The sequence below is a fragment of the Trachemys scripta genome, chromosome 13 (assembly GCF_013100865.1).
Source record: "Trachemys scripta elegans isolate TJP31775 chromosome 13, CAS_Tse_1.0, whole genome shotgun sequence".
In the NCBI taxonomy this organism is placed as follows: Eukaryota; Metazoa; Chordata; order Testudines; family Emydidae; genus Trachemys; species Trachemys scripta.
The window spans coordinates 31,041,528-31,062,805 of NC_048310.1; the positions used below are offsets into that span (position 1 = coordinate 31,041,528).

Below are 21,278 nucleotides of genomic sequence, written 5' to 3' on the forward strand. Positions count from 1 at the left end.
TGGCCTACTTATCCTTTGTATTTTTGTGATACTATGCAAATGTGCTATTGTACACTGAAAACAAAATGTTTTATAACCAAAAATATTTATACTAATAATATTGTCTTTGGTTGTAAAAGTGCTATTGAAGTCAAGTTTAGGAAACCTCAAACTCTTCTCAACACAGATAATTTCATGAGTCACATATAATAGTATAAATGCACAATAAAATAAGTGGTGATTCTTCATATAGCATAATTGACTAACTGAATTCACATGATTACTGTCTAGATGCATGGGGTATTTTGTACCTAAGTGTTCTATTCCTGAGTTACCTGACCATTTATATGAGAGGGAATAGTAGACAAAAATTGGAACACTTTGTGCCTAACTTTGGCTTACCTGTGCAAACCGACACAAACACCAGAAAGCCTGCAGGAACAGCAGCGCAGTTGTTGTAGTGCACAGCAAAGGAAACCTTCTGCAATTCTGATTTCACTGTAGTTACAAGGAGCATGCCATGCAGGCCATAACAAGTAAAGCAGAGGGGTATAATATGGCACAGCAAAGGAGGTACGCGAGTATGGTTTGACTGTACATGCCCAACCCAACTTATCCATGACCTCTTTGTACACATCCCTAAACAATTTATCCATTTCTATGGCCTTGTCTAGACCAGGAAAATTTTTTTTTTAAAAATATAAAAGCTAATATGTTTAAATTAAGTACTGTTAAAAATGTGTTAGCGTCCAGTAGAGAGTTTAACATGTTTTTTAAAGCAGCACTTACTTAAAATGTGTTTGCCAGTACATTAAAAAACAGTTTTGTTTTAGTCTAGACAAAAGTATTTGCAATAGATGGAACCGTTTGCAGAAGGGGACTTTTTTCAGGCTGCTCACAGCTATCTATGCACATATTAATGATACCATTGCAGTTTCTATATCTACCTCTTTGTGTTACTTTTCCTGCACTAGTTACAATTTGGAACCAGGATTAAGAGCAGGTTGGAAATACAAACTACTTACTGCAGGAGGAAAAAAAACTACACAAGATGTAATATTGTCCAGTTCATTTGCTGGGAAAATCCACACTAAATAACATGTCTTACTAGTAACAATATGAAAAGAAATTGGGATAATTTTTTTTTAAATCAGAAACTAGAAAATAGTCAGTTTTACAATGAAATATTGTTAAGAACCTGAAGCATATTATACATGTTAATGTCGGCGTCACTGAGAATGGTTACCATGATGTAACCAAATATCAACCACAATATACTGCAGTAATTTACCATAGAGAGCGATGTGTAATGAATTTGGTAGCTTAGCCTCAGTTTCCAACTTTAGATGGTGAAGATTAAATGTTAAGGGTGTTACTGTAAATGTAACATGAACATGGTTGATGAACATGTAAGATGAATATGGTTGATTTTCTAATTTTACCACATGGTTTACTTCAGAAGAAAATAAGCATTAATAATAGTTCTGTAACTCAGTAAACAGTCACAAAAAATCAATACAACTCACTTCTTTGTTTATGTGGAAGATATTTAGTTTGGGTTGCAAGTATCGGAATAATAATATGAACCTCCTGGTAGAATACCACAACTAAATTTCTGAAAAGCCACTTGGTTAATCTCAGTGTTGAATCTAGCTGTTTTAAATTACCAAAATACATAACAACCGTCTTAATGACAATACAGATGCACAGTGCCAAAGAAAGCTAGAAATAGTGTCCAAAACGATGAGCTAAGAGCCAGCCCAAGTGACAAACATACATATGGCTGTTTACAAGGAATGGAGGAGTTTAGGAATGCAAATGCCTGCGGTCTCCAGAATGTTCCAGAGGATTGAATTATGAGGATTTACAAAGTCTGGATGAGAGCAATACTGCTCCTGTAGATGGTAGGCCCTTAAATGGAGGCATCCATCAATTCATGGTAGAATTTAGAGATATCTTTGGTCAGAATATATTCCATTGGCCTCATAATGTACATCAACAAATTAATACTGTATGGATGTCATTTCAAAGCCTCCTAAAGACGAAGAGGCATTATTAACACGATTAGAGCACAGATGGTTCAAACTGTATGCAGATATTCAAACTTGCTTTTTTGCATTATAGCTGCTTTTTTTTTTTGCTGTTGAACTGTAATGAATTGTCTCATAATCTATTCCATCTTCTTGCCATTAGCAGGCTTTGAATGTTCACAAATAGGAGTAAAGAACTCATTTTCCAGAGGTTTAATCACACAAAGAGCAAATGCCTAATTCTCTAAATGAAATGGTCTGTGATCACTGAAGCAGAGATTTAATATATCACGGCAAATTAGGTAGATTTTAATAAATTACTTATCTCTCTAAATACTTTACATATGCTTATGAAGAAACATAGTCTGTTTGCAAACAGTGAAAACCCACAGCCTATAAAATCCTTTGAAGAAAATGACAAATAAAGTAAATTAAAAAATGAAATGCATTATATCCTAGTTCTCCAGAGACAATCCTTTTGCTGCATTGATTCACAGCTCCATTAAAAATATCAATTAAATCTTTCATTGAGATTGGTTAAAAGCTAGAAAATTAACTTTCCAAGCTCCTTTCTAGCCACTGGTTATCCAGATACAAGGATCATTGTATGTGTTTGATGTAAGTTTTAAAAGTGATCAAAAAACCACTTGCCTGTCCCTACAGCTCAAACTAAGCGGAACAGAATCTGATTGATTCTTTTATATTTTCTTTCTGTGCTTTGATAGGTGTTGGTTGAAACTGTAAATCTCTTTTACTGTATATGAAAATTGAGTCCACCCTCCCCCTCCTTCAAATCATGGTAATCATAAACAACTACTTATAATGTTAGTAGAAGGGCAAAAGTTATTTTTAAAAAAGCTTGCAGTAATTTAATAAGTCTTGCGACTAGCCTCATTCTTTATATTTAATTGATAGAAACTGCATGCATCAAAGAAAACGCATACTGAGATTTAATGTGCATAAAATGGATATTAGCATTTTAAAGAGGCAGATTAACACATTAATCCAAGTAATTTTCATATATTGCTTCTAATAAAATCTTCACAGTATAAAATTCTTAATGAGGCTAATCACAGGCATTGCATTTAGTGGGGTGATTAGGGATAACATAAAAGTATTTTTAATCAGTTTTCTAAGGCTTAAGCTTTTTTATTAAAAATTAAAAATTCAACTTGCATTTTTATTACTGTTTTATGTAAGAAAAAATGTTGAAAATGCAAATAAAGCACATCATTCAATCATGTAGGTATTAATTATTTACAAGACGTTGTCCATTGTGGAGGGAGTCTTAGCCTTAGGGGGAAATATAAAAACAAACAGACTGAAAAGTATACAAAACTTTACAACTATAAATCAAGCATCCTTTTCATATAAATTATACATTAAATATACTGTAGTAATTACAAAAATCTCATCTACGAAGAGCTATCAAGCATGTATTTACACTGGGAGAAGAAGCATCTGTAGGCACACTTTTCTTTCATGCCTCCTAGTCATCTTTGTGTTCCTCATAGACTGAGCGCAGAGCATGGAGGGCCTCCACTGTTACTTTGAGCTTTCCAATTACTGCACTATCATCTTGTGAATCGAAAACTAGAAAGAAAACATCAGACAACAATATTAGCAATTTAATTTAGTTTTTGTGTTACAATAATTTCACTTTCACATTTGGGAAGATTAAAAGGCACCCATACAAGGTTAAAAAAATAGCTGTCAGTTCTAGTGCTCAATCCTGCAAGATGCTGAGTACTATCCACCCAACTGAAGTGAGGGGGAGGAGATGGTGTTCTGCACCTTACAGGATTGAGACCTTCCAACAGTAGGATGGAGGAATACTTTAAATTCCACCTCAATAATGATTGGTGCAAGGTTTAATTTTCAAGCTAAGAAAGCAGAATTTATTATATACCTTCCCAAACTGTTTGTTCATTTTTCATAGTAAATAAATATCACACGAGGAAATGTATACATTTAGGGTTTGATCCTGCTCTTGCTGAAGTCAATGACTGTGTTGCCATCAATTTCAGTAGCAGTAGAATCAGACCCTTGTTATCTATGCATTAGTACACAAGCAGATTTGAAGTGTGAATTGTCTAGGTTCTAGCCAGCTGTGTGCATGATTGGGGCTTGAATTGTGCAGTTAAGATATTAATATACAGATGACAAGTTGATGTTGTCTGGGTGAAGCACAATATGATTTTGACTCCAGGCTTCTTGGATGCTGTAGACAAGTGTAGACAAAGACATTATTCCCCCTTACCTGGTGAAGCGTGTCCAGATAACACTTTTTTAAAACATTGACATCTTTGTCTTCACTGGGTGCTTAAATGGTGTTTAAAAACTTGACATTTAGCCAACACACTTTAAAAGAGAGGTATAGGACCAGCAGGAAAATGTCCTGACCCATGTGGTAGGCGGAGACCACCTTCAGGAGGAACGAAGGATGTGGGCGAAGCTGGATCTTATTCTTATGGAACACCATGTACGGGGGCTTGGAGGTCAGGGCCCTGAGTTCCGAGACCCGCCTAGCCGACGTGATCGCTACCAGGAAGGCTACCCTTCCACAAAAGGTGCGACCAGGAGCACGTAGCTAGCGGCTCAAATGGGGGGGCCGTCAGTTGGGCAAGCACCAAGTTCAGGTCCCAGGTGGGACAGGGGGCCCAACGTATGGGAAGAGACAATCCTTAAGAAATCGGCTAGTCATGGCATGGAAGAATACCATGTGCCCCTGCACCAGTGGGTGGAAGGCCGATATGGCCGCCAAGTGCACCCTGACGGACGAGGGCGCCAGGCCCTGTGCTCTAAGGTGAAGGAGGAACTGAGGGTGGGGGGGAGCACGTGGCACCCCTTATACCGTGCCATGGAGGCGCCACTCCAGGGATCGCTGGGGCGCTCCCCTACGGGTACTGCTAAGGGAAAAACTTCCGACACCGGTGCACGTGACGAGCACACACACCTATTGTGGAATAGACATGAGCAATCACTCAAAAAAGAACCAACATTTGGCCCTTTGACACCACAGAAATGCTATAATTGCCTACAATGGATAGATAGCTATTTGTAGTAGGATATTATTGACAAAAATGTTGAATATAAAATTAATAAGTTCAGAGGCTTTATTAGCATTTAAAGAAATACTCTGCTTGTACAAAAGATAAAAATATACTAGTGAGTAATTAGGCCTACCAGTCTCAGGTTTTGTAAACTGATTAATCTAATAACACTTTACTAGTAATACTGTTCAGATTTTTTCCAAACCAGGGACTGTGTAACTCTTAGTTAGAAGATAATACTAATTATATTAAGTTCTTTAAGTTTTAGGCAATACTATTTCTTTTCAGGAATAAGTTGTATGTGCAGATGAATTGTGACAATTTATTAAAGTGATGCTGTATGGTTCAATATTATAACAATAATTAAATAATTAAGTATGAAACCTCTCAGAGCAGAGAAGAAAAACTCTAGTAAAATTTTGAAATGAACGGATGTCAAAATTTAAAACTAAGAACTCTGCTAAACTTACCATCAATATCTTGCTCAATTATGTCTTTTTCTTTCTGAAAAATCTCCGTTAGACTGACGTAAGCAAAGCCAATGTCTTCACACTCAAGATCTTGTTCATCTTCTGGAGGGTCACTAACCACTGTAAATCGTATGCTGAGAAAAAAACAAAAATTCTCACTCTTTAAATGATCCATAACACCCAAGCACTTGGGGACTAAATCCAGACAATAAAACAAACAAATATAAAGGCAGAGCATATCTAGAAATTCCCAATTTAGCATATAAAACAACTCTTGATCAGTGGTTCTCAACCAGGGGTACACGTACCCCAGGGGGTATGCAGAGGTATTCCAGGGGTACATCAACTCATCTAGATATTTGCCTAGTTTTACAAGAGGTTACATAAAAAGCATTAGCAAACTCAGTACAAACTAAAATTTCATACGACTTGGTTATATTGCTCTATATATTATAGACTGAAATGGAAGTATAATATTTATATTCCAATTTATTTATTTTATAATCATATGGTAAAAATGAGAAAGTAAGCAATTTTTCAGTAATAGTGTGCTGAGACACTTTTGTATTTTTATGTCTGATTTTGTAAGCAAGTAGTTTTTAAGTGAGGTGAAACTTGGGATATCCAAGATAAAACAGACTCCTGAAAGGGGTACAGTTGTCTGGAAAGGTTGAAAGCTACTGCTTTTAATTAGTGCTTCTCAACACTTTCCATAGCAGGACTCAATTTTTCATAGCACATCATTCAGGTACACCTCCACTGCCTTCCCAGCTGGCTGAAATATGCCTCTCCTCCTCCAATTAGCAATATGGGAAGTACTGGTCATTTGTGACCCCAAGTTGAGATCCCCTGTTTTAGATTAAATACATTTTTTCATAAGGTGACACCCAATTGTTGTTCACATGGTAATATATTAAGAGAGGCAGAATTGTCTACAGGACGGAACATAGCTCTCAGAGCCAGGAACTTCTAAATTCTTAGCTCATATCGTTCAATCACTTCACCATTTTATAAATTAGGAAACTGAGGTACAAAAGTGATTATTCCCATATAACTCTCAGAGCTTTTTATGAGCACTCATGTATGTATAATGCTTTGAAAATGTAAATCACTATTGTGCTTTTTACTGTGATGACCTTTATTTGCAATTTGTTTGAAATGGCAAATAAACTTTGTCTTCGGGTGGAGGGGGAACCTGGAATAATCAATTTCCATGTTATGTTTTTAATCTTGGCTGGCATATGTATCCTTCAGGCTAAAAATGATTCATTAAATATCATCAGAATTTTGCTGGTTAAATCTTTCTGTACTACAGAAAGCCATCAAGCAGAAGATCTGCTGCTTTACTTCAGTGTTATACCACATAATAAACTTTAGCCACACAACAAAATGCAAAGGTCACTCATTCTCTTGGCATTATACTGAATCATGATAAATAGATGGTAGAGATACAGGGGCTGGGCAAACCAAATAATAAATCAGCCATATAGCAGAAATACTAGCCATATTCAGTGAAGCAGTAAATCAACTGCAAAATATTCAGCTGTAAGATATTTGGGAATTTCATCTGTAATAGTTACTAGAAGAGAATATTCTAGCTAAGAAAACCACTGCCATTTCTTGTTCCAAAACAACATCAAAAGTTAGAATCCAAAGCCTGCTGCCCCAGAATAACATCTTTGTAATGGAGTGTTATGTATTTGGTGTTCAAAGCTGGATAATAACTAAATCCAGCAGTCATGTATAAATACACAGCAAGTGCATCTCCATATGGATTTCCGGCATTCATTAATTTGAGTCCCTCGTTAGTTACCACGGTCAGTAAAGAGTGATTCTTGTCTTAATCAATAATGCTATGATAATTTCATAAGGTACAAAGACACTTATTACAATTTAAATAGAAGAAAATCAGTTCTGATCTTCTCTTTACCTGTCCTCATGCTGTTGCAGCTGCATGCACTCAATGCCTGATACATACCTGCCAAACGTTTTGCCTATTCAGTTGCCTTTTGCTGTGCCCTACCCAGGGCCGGCTCTAGGTTTTTTGCCGCCCCGAGCAAAAAAACCCCTCTGAGAGCACAACTGACGAAGCAAAAAAAAAAAAAAAGGGGGGGGGGGGGACGACGGTGGCCGGAGTGCGGCCCCTGGAATTGTGCTGCCCATGTGCTTGGTTTGCTGGTGCCTAGAGCCGGTACTGGCCCTACCTCCCCATCCCTGTCCTTTTGCCATGTCCTGTTATTAACATCCATAAAAGAAAAAAAATCTTAATTTCCCTTTTTCTCCTCTGCTCTTATGCTGCTGCCCTCATTCCCCTGCCAAATATAGTTAATATTTTATCCCCATCACTGTGTACCCACTGTATGTTTAAAAAAAAATCTAAAGATAGTGTATTTGGTAAGACCTCTGAACACAATTATTATCTAATCCAAATAAGGGAATACTTGCCCATCCCTAATGTCTAAGCCCAACAGCTATACAAAATATTTGCATATCTTCTGCAAACTTAAATTTCAGTCACTGCATCCAAGTATTACTTTCCTTCTAAACATATAATTGTAGTCTTCTGTTGGAGCTGACTTCAATTAGTGGCTTGTGCAGTGGCCAAAAACACTGGGACTGACCAAATGACAGGAATTCAGAGCTAACTACTCTTTTGATACATCTTGGCAATGTTGTTTAAACCATGAATCCTTGTAAACTTTACCACGTAAAATTTTGTTCAATAACCATGATCCAAAATGAGAAAATCAAGTTATACAAAATCCAGGCCTATTAGAGATGATACCTTAAACAAAAAATAAACAAATCCTCCTAAAAGCCCTTAACAGTATTAGTAACCACTGCAACATGCTTTTATAGTGTTGTATTTTTGTGTTCAGCTGCTATAACTAATAAATATTTAGTTCGCTTACTTAAATGCCTGTTTTTAGCTAACAACGAACATAAGAAAATAAGAAAAAAAGGGGGAGGGGAACAAAAAAGAAAAATACCTCAGAAACTACATTAAGAAGGCAGAAGATCTGGCAGATTACGATGGATACAACTCTAAAATCTTTGGCATTGCACTAAGCAACAGGTGCAAATAAATAAAAAAAACAAAAAGCAAAAAAGGAAATAATTCTTGGATACAAAAGAGAAGTATCGAACGTCAAAGAAAACTATTTAAACTCTCTAAAAGACAAAGGCGTGTTTGGAATACCGTGCACTTATTCTTAAAAGCACAGAATACAGCCAAAGTGATTCAGCAACTATGGTTACTCAAAAACTTGGAGAAATCAGTTATGTGATTGGGATGGTGAAGATAGAGGAGGGAATTGTGAACCAGCACAGTCCTTACCTCACTGTGGCACAGAATACACAGTGGCCAAACTCAGTCTTTGTAGGGTTCTTTTTTATTGGAAGTTAAAATAGCAAAAACACAATATAGCGATAAGATTTCTTATCCATGTGAGGCTGTTCCTAGTGTTTCCCTCTAGGTCAGGGGTTCTCAAACAGGAGGTCGGGACTCCCCAGGGAGTCACGAGGTTATTACATGGGGGTCGTGAGCTGTCAGCCTCCAACCCAAACCCAGCATTTATAATGGTGTTAAATATATAAAAAAGTGATTTTAATTTATAAGGGAGGGTCGCACTCACAGGCTTGCTATGTGAAAGGGGTCAAAAGAAATAATATTTTTCAATTTACCACAGACAAGTACTGTAGGTGCAATCTCTTTATCATGAAAGTGCAACTTACAAATGTAGTTTACTGGTTACATAACTGCACTCAAAAACAAAACAATGTAAAACTTTAGAGCCTACAAGTCCACTCAGTCCTACTTCTTGTTCAGCCAATCGCTAAGACAAACAAGTTTGTTTACATTTAAGGGAGATAATGCTGCCCACTTCTTAATTACAATGTCACCAGAAAGCGAGAACAGGCATTCACATGGCACTGTTGTAGCTGGCGTCGTGAGACATTTACATGCCAGATACACTAAAGATTCATATGCCTCTTGGTGATTTGGCCATCATTCCAGAGACATGCTTCCATGCTGATGATGCTTGTTAAAAAAGTAATGCGTTAATTAAATTTATGACTGAACTTGTTGGGGGAGAATTGTATGTCTCCTACTCTGTTTTACCTGCATTCTGCCATATATCTCATGTTATAGTAGTCTCGGATGATGACCCTGCACATGTTGTTCGTTTTAAGAACACTTTCACTGCAAATTTGACAAAACACAAAGAAAATACCAATGTGAACTTTCTAAAGATAGCTATAGCACTCGACCCAAGATGTAAGAATCTGAAGTGCCTTCCAAAATCTGAGAGGGAGAAGGTGCAGAGCATGCTTTCAGAAGTCTTAAAAGAGCAACACTTTGATGTGGAAACTACAGAACCTGAACCACCAAAAAAGAACATCAACCTTTTGTTGGTGGCATCTGAGTCAGACGATGAAAATGAAATGCATCAGTCCGCTCTGGATTGTTATCGAGCAGAACCCATCATCAGTATGGATGCATGTCCTCTGGAATGGTTGTTGAAGCATCAAGAGACATATGAATCTTTGGCATATCTGGTATGTAAATATCTTGCGACACCGGCTACAACAGTGCCATGCAAACGCCTGTTCTCACTTTCAGGTGACATTGTAAACAAGAAGTAGCATTATCTTCTGCAAATGTAAACAAACTTGTTTGTCTGAGCGACTGGCTGAACAAGAAATAGGACTGAGTGGACTTGCAGGCTCTGAAGTTTTACATTGTTTTGTTTTTGAATGCAGGTTTTTTTTGTACATAATTCTACATTTGTAAGTTCAACTTTCATGATAAAGAGATTGCATTACAGTACTTGTATTAGGTGAATTAAAAAATACTATTTCTTTTGTTTTTTACAGTGCAAATATTTGTAATAAAAATAAATATAAAGTGAGCACTGTACACTTTGTATTCTGTGTTGTAATTGAAATCAATATATTTGAAAATGTAGAAAACATCCAAAAATATTTAAATAAATGGTATCCTATTATTGTTTAACAGCGCGATTAATCATGATTAATTTTTTTAATCGCTTGACAGCCCTAATGTATTTTAATAAATAATAACTGGTGAATTTAATAAAATAAAAATCAAAGCAGCGGCAAGTGGAGAGAGGTCATATCTTTTATTGGACCCACTTCTTTTGGTGGAAGAGGCACACTTTCGAGCTTGTCTCTTTCACCAACAGAAGTGGGTCTAATAAAAGATACTGCCTCTCCTATCTTGTCTCTAATATCCTGGAACCAACATGGCTACAACACTGCACACAAAATCAAAATAGATATTCACTTATTTAGCACTTTTATCCATGCTTTCAAAAAGTTTGACAAACATTAATGAAGTAGGGCCTCACAATACTTGTGTAAGGAAGATAAGTAGAAATAGAGGCTCAGAGAGGTTAAGTGACTTTCCCAAGGTTATACAATATGTCTGTGGGGAAAATGCAGGCGACTTGAGTCTTCTGACTGAGTTCTATGGTGTAGTGACAAAGCCTTTTCCTGATAAAAAATGAAGAGTTTTCTGGAGAGAGTTAGTGGGGCCTCATAAGAAGGAAAATTGTGTGGTACTCCACAATTGCTAACCCAAATGTGATTCCAGGAATGGCCCCCATGTCCTCAGATTACCTATTGCTCATATGTTAAATATAAAGCATTCTATTTAGCTGCATATTTTCTTATTGGTTGATAAGTATAAAGTGGCATACGCTGAATGCCAAAAATCACTGCAAGTTTCTGACAATAAAGCCATTTATTTAAGTATAAAGCCAAAATGAACCTCAGGAACGAAGTTTTCTATATGAAGAAGTGGAACAGTAGGAAAAATGGAGAACACTTGAGTTAATTTTAAAACATTATTTCCTAACGAACAGCCAGAATATATGTCTTTTGAATATATGAACTGCCGTGTTAAATTGCATTTGTTTACCTGTAAATACAGACCGTCAAAGGAACATGAAGATACAATGTGAAATTTATTATTTTCAGTAGCACTTTAATCAGATTTGGTCACACCACAAAAGTTGGCTTTGCAGCTTATTACCAAATATGTTATATTAAAAATCTATGAAAATATCAATGTCAATGAGATTTAATCCATGTATTTATACCGTAGATGTGGCTTTAGAGAGTACTTTAACTTTTAAAGTGATCCAGAAGATCAAACACCAATGGCAACAGCATTTGGCTTCCAATACCGTAGAACCTGAGTTACAAACACCAGAGTTACAAACTGACTGGTCAACCACATACTTGGAACCAGAAGTACGCAATCAGGCAGCAGCAGAGACCAAAAAAAAAAAAAAAAGCAAACACATTACAGTACTATGTGAAATCTAAACTACTAAAATAATAAAGGGAAAGTTTAAAAGAAAGACACACTGTTCTTTACAAAAATGATAATGGATGAGAGTGGAGATATGCTATTTATCAGACTAATTTCACATGTAAGAATATATTTACCAGGAATGTGTGTGGATCTTCTCATGAAGACCTAAAGATTTCTGAATTTCATCTCTTTTTTACTTCTTTCCATCTCTCAAAGGGCTTTTATTACCGTGATTTTCCTCCCAGAAGAGCAAAACTGGATATGTCGACCATCTTGGCCATATATTTATGGAGGTTCTAATATAGCACCCTATCACTGTAGTATTTAAGTGTCCTTACAATGTCACTTCATCAGTGTTGCATATGATAGGGTAAGATTTGAAAAGCTGCACAAGGTGATCTCTCCCCACCAAAACCTGAATTTGTACTCCCGTCATAGAACTGCATTTATAACATCACCAAAATGTTTTCCCTGACCATGTGCAGCCAATTTTGACTGATATTTATATTCATAATCATTTGATTTCCTAAACTTTAAAGCATTAGTTTAGTTCCTGTTTTAGCTAAAAAAGCCCGGATGTTATTATATAAGGCCTTGTGATAGCAAACGTGTTGAGGAAGCAGCTAAGCCAGTTTTAAAACGAGCAAAGTCCAAAACCAAAGGCGTTTGGGGAGGATCATGCCATGGGTTTCCTCTCTCCTAGCGGTCCCATTGCTGGAACAGGACAGGAGACTGGACTAGTAGCAAGCCTCTTGTCCTCATGTTGAGTCAGTGCAGAATTCAAATATCTCCATAGTCCAGGGCTCTAAGCTATGATAAATGTCCCACCAATACAAAATAAATTTAAGTGAAAGTGAGCACAAAGAGAAGGGTTTTTTGTTACGGTGAGAATGCCATTGCTGTTTCTACTGCCTCTTGTTATTCATACTGGCTATGAGCTGTTCTGCAAGATGGCTCAGATGCTGCTTGGCAAATGTCTGAAATTAATATAATTATTATATTTGGCCTACATAAAATAGTTATTTGCCGCACTGCATGTACTCTTGGTAGAAAAAAACAAGACTGTTTTCAGTGCTGTAGGATTCTCTAGTATACTGTGTTCTCCAACTTGCTAATTTACATCATAAAACTGAATCCCTTTGCTTATTTGTTGAAATGAAAAATTATTTGTATTTTGGAAGGTCAAAGTGCTTTTGATGTGATATTTCCATGCTCTTATGGGATCTGCTTCCTGTCCGATTTAATTCAAAATTGACTTCTGGCCAAGGGATGGAACTCAATTTTAAAGTTAAATGGAAGAAAGAGAGACAACTATCTTATTACTAAACTCTGCCCTTACATGTCACTGGGTATCTGTGAATATGTAAATAATTAAATGACCCCATACTTCAAACACAATTAGCAGGTATTCCACTATCCTGTAAATGGCATGGATCTTCACATCAATGGGTCCTCTAAATTTGTGATGGCTGGCCTCCAATAAGTATTGTTGAGTTTTTTGTTTGTTTTTAGTAAAAACAAATCATATGTATGCTATCATCCAAAGAAGTTTGGACCTGAACAAACATAGTAAATGACAGTTAGCGCTGGTACAATTAATTTACGCTCAAACTTTGTCATTTATGTAGCTAACAGCAGTCTGCTACATGAACTTATACACAGCTTTAGACTAAATTCAGGACTCAAGACACCCTGTGGATTTCCTACACTCGCTAGAATACTTGGAGATCAGCAAGCAATGAATGGATTATCTTAATTCATAAATGCACTTTTAAATCTGTCACAGATATAACATTGATAATATTCATTTACTTAACTTTCCCAGAACATTGTGTGCTGAACAAAATGTGACACAATAGAAATTGTTTTTACGAACAGTGAGAGAGGATTGCATTGTTTCAAGGCACATGAAAAACCACTCAGTGAAGGACAGGCATGTCACCACATCAAAGTTTAGGTGGCTGACAAGCCAGTGTGACACATGCAATTCATGTCACTGGAAGGCATATCACATGCCATAAAATGTAAAATAGTATAGTAGAGCCACAGATCTGCTTTATATTGCAGTCAACTATAATATGCAGTTATAACATACTACTGGGAAGTTAAATCAATCTTAAGCTATCCTGAGTTGGTGTTAAGTTCTAACAACTTCTCATAGATATTTCTTCAACAAGAAATTGTTACAAGGTATGCCATGTCACAGACTGTATGCATGTATTTACAAAGATTTTGTTTGGTATGTTTCACCACCAACATTTACCTGCCAGTATTCAACTCTGATTCTTGAAGTACAGACTTTAGGAATTCTCTCCTGGAATGGTTATTCACCTTATCCACGTGAATCACTGGAAAGCAAATCAAAAACCCCAAATTAATATGATAATTAGTTATAAACTAAAATTAGAATAATCTTGGTTTTGGTATTTAGAGAAAAAAAATGAGAAAAAACAAGTTTCCTTCCTCAGTGCTTCCTAAGAAATGCAACAATGAAAGCGAGAATTAAATCTAAACAGTCATGTGATCTAATGACATGTCACTGCCACCTTTATGTGCACAATGTCAGAAAAGATAGAAGCAGCATCTAAGTTTGCCACATGGCTGTCATTTTCTCTTAACAGCTCTGGCAGTCATGACTGTAAAAGCCAGTGGTCTTTATTGCTTTGTATATGAGAGGATTTACTGCATTTTCTTTCACCCAAGAAGCTAGTGATAATGAATGTATGGCAGAATGCTTGTCCCTTCTGACAGCCTCAGTAATTTAATCCTCCTCTCCTGCCACAACACGCAATAAGAGAGGCATCTAGACCAGTGGATTGAGGAAAGCCACAGCCTGATGTTTATTTAAAAAAAAAAAAAAAAAAAAAAAAAAAAAAAAAGCCGTATTGCTTCAGTTTAAAAACACACCCATCACTTAAATTTTTTGTACCACTGAAGTGACTGACAGTAAAACCATGATGAGAAAATTACAAAAAGGGTTTTAGAAAACTCCACATGAAGGTTTCTGGCATGGACTTCCTTCATTGGAAAGGGGGCTCTTTCTTAGGACATAGTAACAGTCTACAAGAATTAGAAGAGTGGTTTCGGGCTAATATTGCCTTAACGTTGTTACAGAATTTTACCAAGGAACCATCTTCTCTTAGAGTCCAGCCCCTTCATTAATTTATTTTGAAACCAAAATGTATCCCACCATTAACCAGGAAATCAGAAGTTCTGTATCCTCTTCATCTACTAACGTAACTACATTTTGTCCACATAATCAACTCTTCACTCCTCAGAGACAAAGGCTTCTGATCTGTGTAAGTCTCATAAAAACTTTGGAAGATTTCATTAATCTTTTCCATTCTATTGTCAATTCCCTAGAAGGTTTATATAAAGCAAAGATAACATTCTTCAGACCTGCTATCATTTATCTTATTTCCTTACCACTTTCTTGTCTTCTCAGCATTCTTATAGCAATATTTTCCATCCCTATGAAATATAAATGCTGTTTCCTTGTTATCAATGTTTGTCAACTAAACCTGATCTTTTGTATTGTCCTGAAAATAAATTTTAGGTGAAATTTAGAGTCAAATCTCAATGTATCTACCAGGTAAAGCCTACGAACAAAATGTGGGCTTTACCTGGAGCCTCAAAATGTTTCCCATATTTTTCAGACTGTATGAAATAAAAGCTAGGTTCACTCTGAAATGTGTACTTTGACGTGGCATTCATATAGTTAGCAGACACTAATTTTATTCTAAATGTTTCACCTGAATTGAAAAGTCTGTGTGAATAAACTGCTTATTATGGCTCAGATCACCCCCTCTTGTGAAAGAAAAACTGTAGGAAGAAGCCTGAGATGAAGAAGAGGTGATTAAGTTTTCCTCGCACTATTGCCTTACCTGGGATGGTTTGGGGGGCTGTAGAGTTTGGAAGCACTCATGGATTTTTAGGAAGATTTACTTGCAGAGCCTGTCCCAAAGGACAGCTACATAGGGAACTTTCAGTGACATAATGCAGCTCTAAACCTCCAGCCAAGATTTCCATGCCAAAATCTAAGAGATTTGCTTCCCTCCCTGTCCTCTGAGTTCAGCAGAGCTCCATTTATGGGGAGCTACAGAGAATTACCGATAGGAGTACTACCCTGCTTCTGCCTAGAAATGGGGAATTCATTTTGTGGATTGGCTCTTCCATGCACTAATCAACTGAGATTATCTAAGATATTATTCTTTTACAAGATTTGTTTTTACTAATTGTAAAGCTAGTCTGCAACTATCTCATAATGAAATCACAAATGTTAAGGTGGTGATGTAAGTGTTAAATAATTAAAATAACTGTTCCTTATTAACCAAAGATTCCAACAGATCATTTATGTCAGCTAGACATAACAGCATTTAAAAAACAAAAACGTAACACTGCTTCAGTTATAAATAAAATAATAAAAACTCAATAAGGTTTTATTTACCAGAATTAATGATTTCTTAAATTACTTGTGGATTTACGATGATTTTTTTCATACAAAATCTAGAAGACTATTAGCTTGCCTCTAAGCTCAAAGTACATTTCTTTCTCTGCATGTAAATCTCATTTTTATTAAAGAAAATATTCAATTAACCCCAAATATTCTACATACTCAAATCTAATTAGGGATGAATAAGAGATGGAATAAAGCTATAGTAAACACACACACACAGAATTCATTACTATTAGATTATTGGCCTCCTCACTGACATTATCAAACAGCAAATTCATTTTGACTTTTCCCTTATATGCAAAGCCAGTATCAAGTAGAAATTAGAGGACCAGTTATCGAAGTAAAACACCAGCAAGAATAAATCAACTGTATTGGAAAAGTGCTGCAAATTAGAACACTGTAGCCTTTAAGACAAAAAGTATTTCTAAAGAATTATTTGCTAGGATATTCTAAGTTATGAAAACAGTTTTACATTACAACAGCAAATGGAAAAAACAGGGTTGTTATATCCCAGGTTTTGATTAGTAAAGTTAAAAACAATTAAATTTATTATTGCCAACCCCAATCATTCAAAAATCACAAGTCACAACCAAAAGTCATGATACTGACTTAAAAAACAATGAAATTTTAAAAATAATAAATTCTGGATTCTGATGTTTGGGCCTTTAGGGTTTAGCAATCATAAGCATTAGAAACTTTTAAAAAGTTTTTAAATGAAAGCTGAGAGTCTCACATAATCACATGACTCCAGACCCGGGGATTTAAGAAAAAACACCCAAAATTGACATTCACCAAAAAATTATTAGAAATTGCAATATTATTAATACTGATTGTCAGTATAGTTTAAGAACTGTCCTACTGCTAATCTTTTTACATATATATCCAAACCATTTCTGTTTTTTCCTGTCTCTAGACCATCACTGTGATTCAGTTCCTGGCCCCACTGAAGTCAAAGGAAGTTCTGCCATTGACGTCAATGAGGCCAGGATTTCACCCAGTATGTCTATTTCTTTCTTCATTTGCTACCTGATGTTAGTCTAACAGTCCAATTTTAGTGAATCAGCACTTCTAAAAATAGTGTAGGCCTTGTATATTAAGGGCCCATTAATGTGCTTTAGGAATTATAGTACATAAGATCACTCATTCTTATACCTGTTGATAAAGGCCATTATATATTGGTTATATACGGATTATGTATTTTGGTTTCCAAATCTAATTTTGATTTGAAGGTATCTCCCCAGTTTGCCAAAACTATCACATCAGTTGACCTGTTCCTACGTACTTTAGTTAGAGAAGACCTCAAGTTCTCATATTTAAGACCACATCACATTTCTGAAGCTTGGATTGAGTAATAATATATGAATAGACTTTTGTAGTTAAATAGAAAAAAATACAGCAAGTACATCAAGTTTCAAGGTTGAGATAATGTGAAGTCACTGAGAATTCAAGACTCACAATCAAAATATTAGCAGGCTTTACTACAGCAGTAATAACTTCCTGTTTGTCAAAGAGACTATGCTTAAAACAATGCTGTATGTTCCAAACATATAGGCACATCTAATTATATGATTTCTCATTAAACTTGTGTTTGGATGTTGGAATTCTATGTGATTCTATTGATTAATGACTTTGAGTGGTTTTGACTCTTTTGTACTATGATGGTTAAACACTTTGTTTAAAATATGATAAAGATAATTTAGTCTCTGGTATTCTATAGGTATTTCCATTTTCAATAAATTAAATTGTTTACATTTTATGAGACACATTCTCAGCTGATGTATATTGTCATAGCTTCATTGATTTCAAAGCAGCTATGAGAATCTGCACCAGCAGAGATAAACCCCTATATGTGTGTGTATATATATAAAATATGGCATCTGTGCTATTTTCTAAAAGAATATTTAGAAATGGCAGATACAACCGGAATATCTACTAACTTTACTGTAATCAAAAGAGTTAAGGAAACAGAACTTATTAAACATTTTCTATAGGACTGACTTTAATAGAAGACATGAGGGTGTTCACAAATATATCATACTTACCATTGCTATAATTGTAGTGAACCCACTGTCCACTTTTTGGTTTAGGAAGTGACACTGGTGTCTCTTCTGCAAGGAAACTGTAGAATCTGCATTCTACAAACAGTCGCTGTATTGTGTCATCCATTGCAACTCGGGAATCAGTGAGAGTTAGGGATATAATCTCAATCCGAATTTTTTCTATTGACTGTTTTAAAAACAAACAAACAATAAACACACCATATTTCTTGTAATGTCAACTTGAACAAACAAACATGTAAGTCACTGGGATGTTTTGTACGGTGAAACATGATTTATTATGACAGAGATACACTGAGGTTCTAATGCCCCTGTGTTTGCAGTTAACTGTTTGCAATAGACTCCTCCTTTGTATTTGAGGTTAAAAATACTTCCAGCACAGTAGCAAAGGTGTTGTATATACATTTATCATCATTTAGTAACCCACTTGAAAAAGTCTCAACAATATTATGGATCAAACTTTTCCAGCTGGATGACTATCACTATATGCCTACTGAAGATTGCATTGCTATTAAACTAGATCCGATATAAAACATATGTCACATGAAGTAATACAGTACTTATGGAAATTTCACATATTAAACTCATCTAGTCTAGTTAAATTAAATAAATGTTTAAATGGATATTTTGACAGTACATTTAAAAACTCTAAATTGGCCTTCAACATACTTTCTTTTTCCTTATATTTTTGTCTTAATTTTGACATTTTTATATTTTATATTTGAAACTGTTGCTTTGTACCCCTTTGCTATTTTTGCAATCTTGGCAGGTTTTTGTGTATGTTTGTTTTTTTCGTTAACTTTATAATGTACTGTACCCTACTATGGAGAGTTTAGGAGTCAAACATAACAGAGGGGGGTCACAAACATTTCTTTGAATAACTCTGTGATTTCAAAGAAAGAAAAACCATTGTGATTTCAAAATTAGACTACACAGATGAACATTCAAAGGATGAGATTCTGTTCTTCAAAGAGCAAATAGAACTCCTCGCAGTTCACAACTGTCAAGTTTTTCTTAACTTTAAAAAAAAAAAGTTATCTGCATTAATGACTATTTCTCCTATGTGGTGCTGGAAGACTTCTGGTTCTAAATTCAAATCATCTGAAGTAACAATCATAAAATTCAAAAATAAGACATGTTTAGAAGATCAGTTTTCTAGACTTCAGTGTAAGAACAACAAATTCATCCACATCATGGCGGTTGCTGATGCATTTCAAAGCATATTATATAATTAATCACATTGAAAAGCACGAGTATCCTATTGTAAAAATATCCTTCATAAAGAAAAATTTTCATTGCCGTCAAGCCCCTTCAATATTTGATGAAGTAATTTTACCCCCTCCTTCAAAAGACATTTTCTTTTATTATGTATCCTAAGACACTTTAACTAAAAACCCAAATCTGAATATTTCAATAAGGTTGTTTTATTATTCAGTAGATTCATGGAAATTTTACTAGGATGACAGAGAAAATTCCACACCATTCTGTCTCCACTAATACAGGTACACGGCTTCAGCTGGCAATATTACTAGGATTAGCATAGTATGATGAAATATTTAAAGGAATTTTTTTTCTAAAACCTAATAAATCAAATGACTGCCAAATGTCATTAAAGTGATGGTCTTTGACTTGAATATGCTTTTCATATTCAAATTCAAAAAGAAAGAGATGAAAGCCAAGAAAGGTTACTCGGTTTCAACTAATAACCTCAAGCACTCTACATTCACATGCATAAAAAATGAAATTGGCTCTATTGTCTAATTTTACTTCAGAAACAACTCTTTTCTTTTTGCATTGTACGGATATATCAGCAGATGCATTTAAAGTGATAACCTGAGGGGTTCTCCCCCCGAAAAATTATTTAGCAGTTATGTCAAACTAGTTTGTACACATACAATAGTTTATAAGTGAAAACCAAATATACTGTATTATCAAGTCTTTTCTCATAACTTAAAATTTTGTTTGACATACTTAGCATTTGTAATAGTATGCTATAGGAAAAAAACATTTATATTACTTTCCATTTTCAGACGGAGGAGAGGGGAAAATCCACCTATTGATGGCATACTGCTTTCTAATTTTTAAGGCGACAAATACTTGTAAATTGCATTGTTACAAAATTAAAAGAAAAATAAATGAATTGCTCTAGACTTTAAAAAAGAATATTTAGAGTCATGGTTTTATTATTATGAAGCATGCAACGTAGTGTATAATAAAGAGAACATAAGTTGATTTTTTTAAAAGATAATTTACATTTGCAAATCAAACTATGCAACTGCTAAGGACTAACAGCTAGTATTGAAGTCATATTTCACTATTAGTACAAAAACCACACATTTAGTATAAATAAAAATAAATGTCACAATATCAGCTATGAATGAAGCTTTAAACTACAGTTTTTGGTACTAGGCTGCAGAAAATTATATATTTTTCTTTATTCTCTACAGCCCACCTACTAGGTTTAATTACAGTGAAAAATAACTAGTTTATCATGACCAATTATTTCCCTTCAAATAATTCTGCTTTGATGGAAATTCAACATTTTGTTGTTGATGTAATAATAAAACAAAATTTAAGAAATGTTTCAATGGATTATATGGGTTGTTGCAGTAATGATAGAACAATCTGAGCTACTGATATACTGTTATTAAACCAATGAAACATCATTTAATATTTCAGGATTTTGGCTTGCATTAATTAGTCTGTCGTATTAGTGTTAGCATAGTTCAGTTACATGTTGCTTCTAATTGTCTATAGGAGTATTCTTATTATATTTAGATACCTAAGAATGAAACAATATTATCATCAGTCTGTGATCTGTCAAGTCAAGTTTAATGCCTCTCTGGAGAGACCTTTGTAATTTAAGCTGTGTGCTATGCATTGCTGAAAA

At 35.1% G+C, this 21,278-nt stretch overlaps 1 protein-coding gene across 1 annotated transcript in view; it reads right to left on the reverse strand.

Moving 5' to 3' along the window:
- Positions 1–2,102: 2,102 nt before the first annotated feature.
- RPGRIP1L (RPGRIP1 like) overlaps positions 2,103–21,278 on the reverse strand; it is a 124,046-nt gene continuing 104,870 nt past the window's right edge. The window contains exons 23-26 of the mRNA XM_034788304.1: positions 18,374–18,557; positions 14,139–14,223; positions 5,533–5,666; positions 2,103–3,602 (exon numbers count right to left, since the gene is read on the reverse strand). Coding sequence (XP_034644195.1) covers positions 3,499–3,602; positions 5,533–5,666; positions 14,139–14,223; positions 18,374–18,557 — 507 coding nt within the window. The 3' untranslated portion in view covers positions 2,103–3,498. The remainder of the gene's footprint in view (positions 3,603–5,532; positions 5,667–14,138; positions 14,224–18,373; positions 18,558–21,278) is intronic.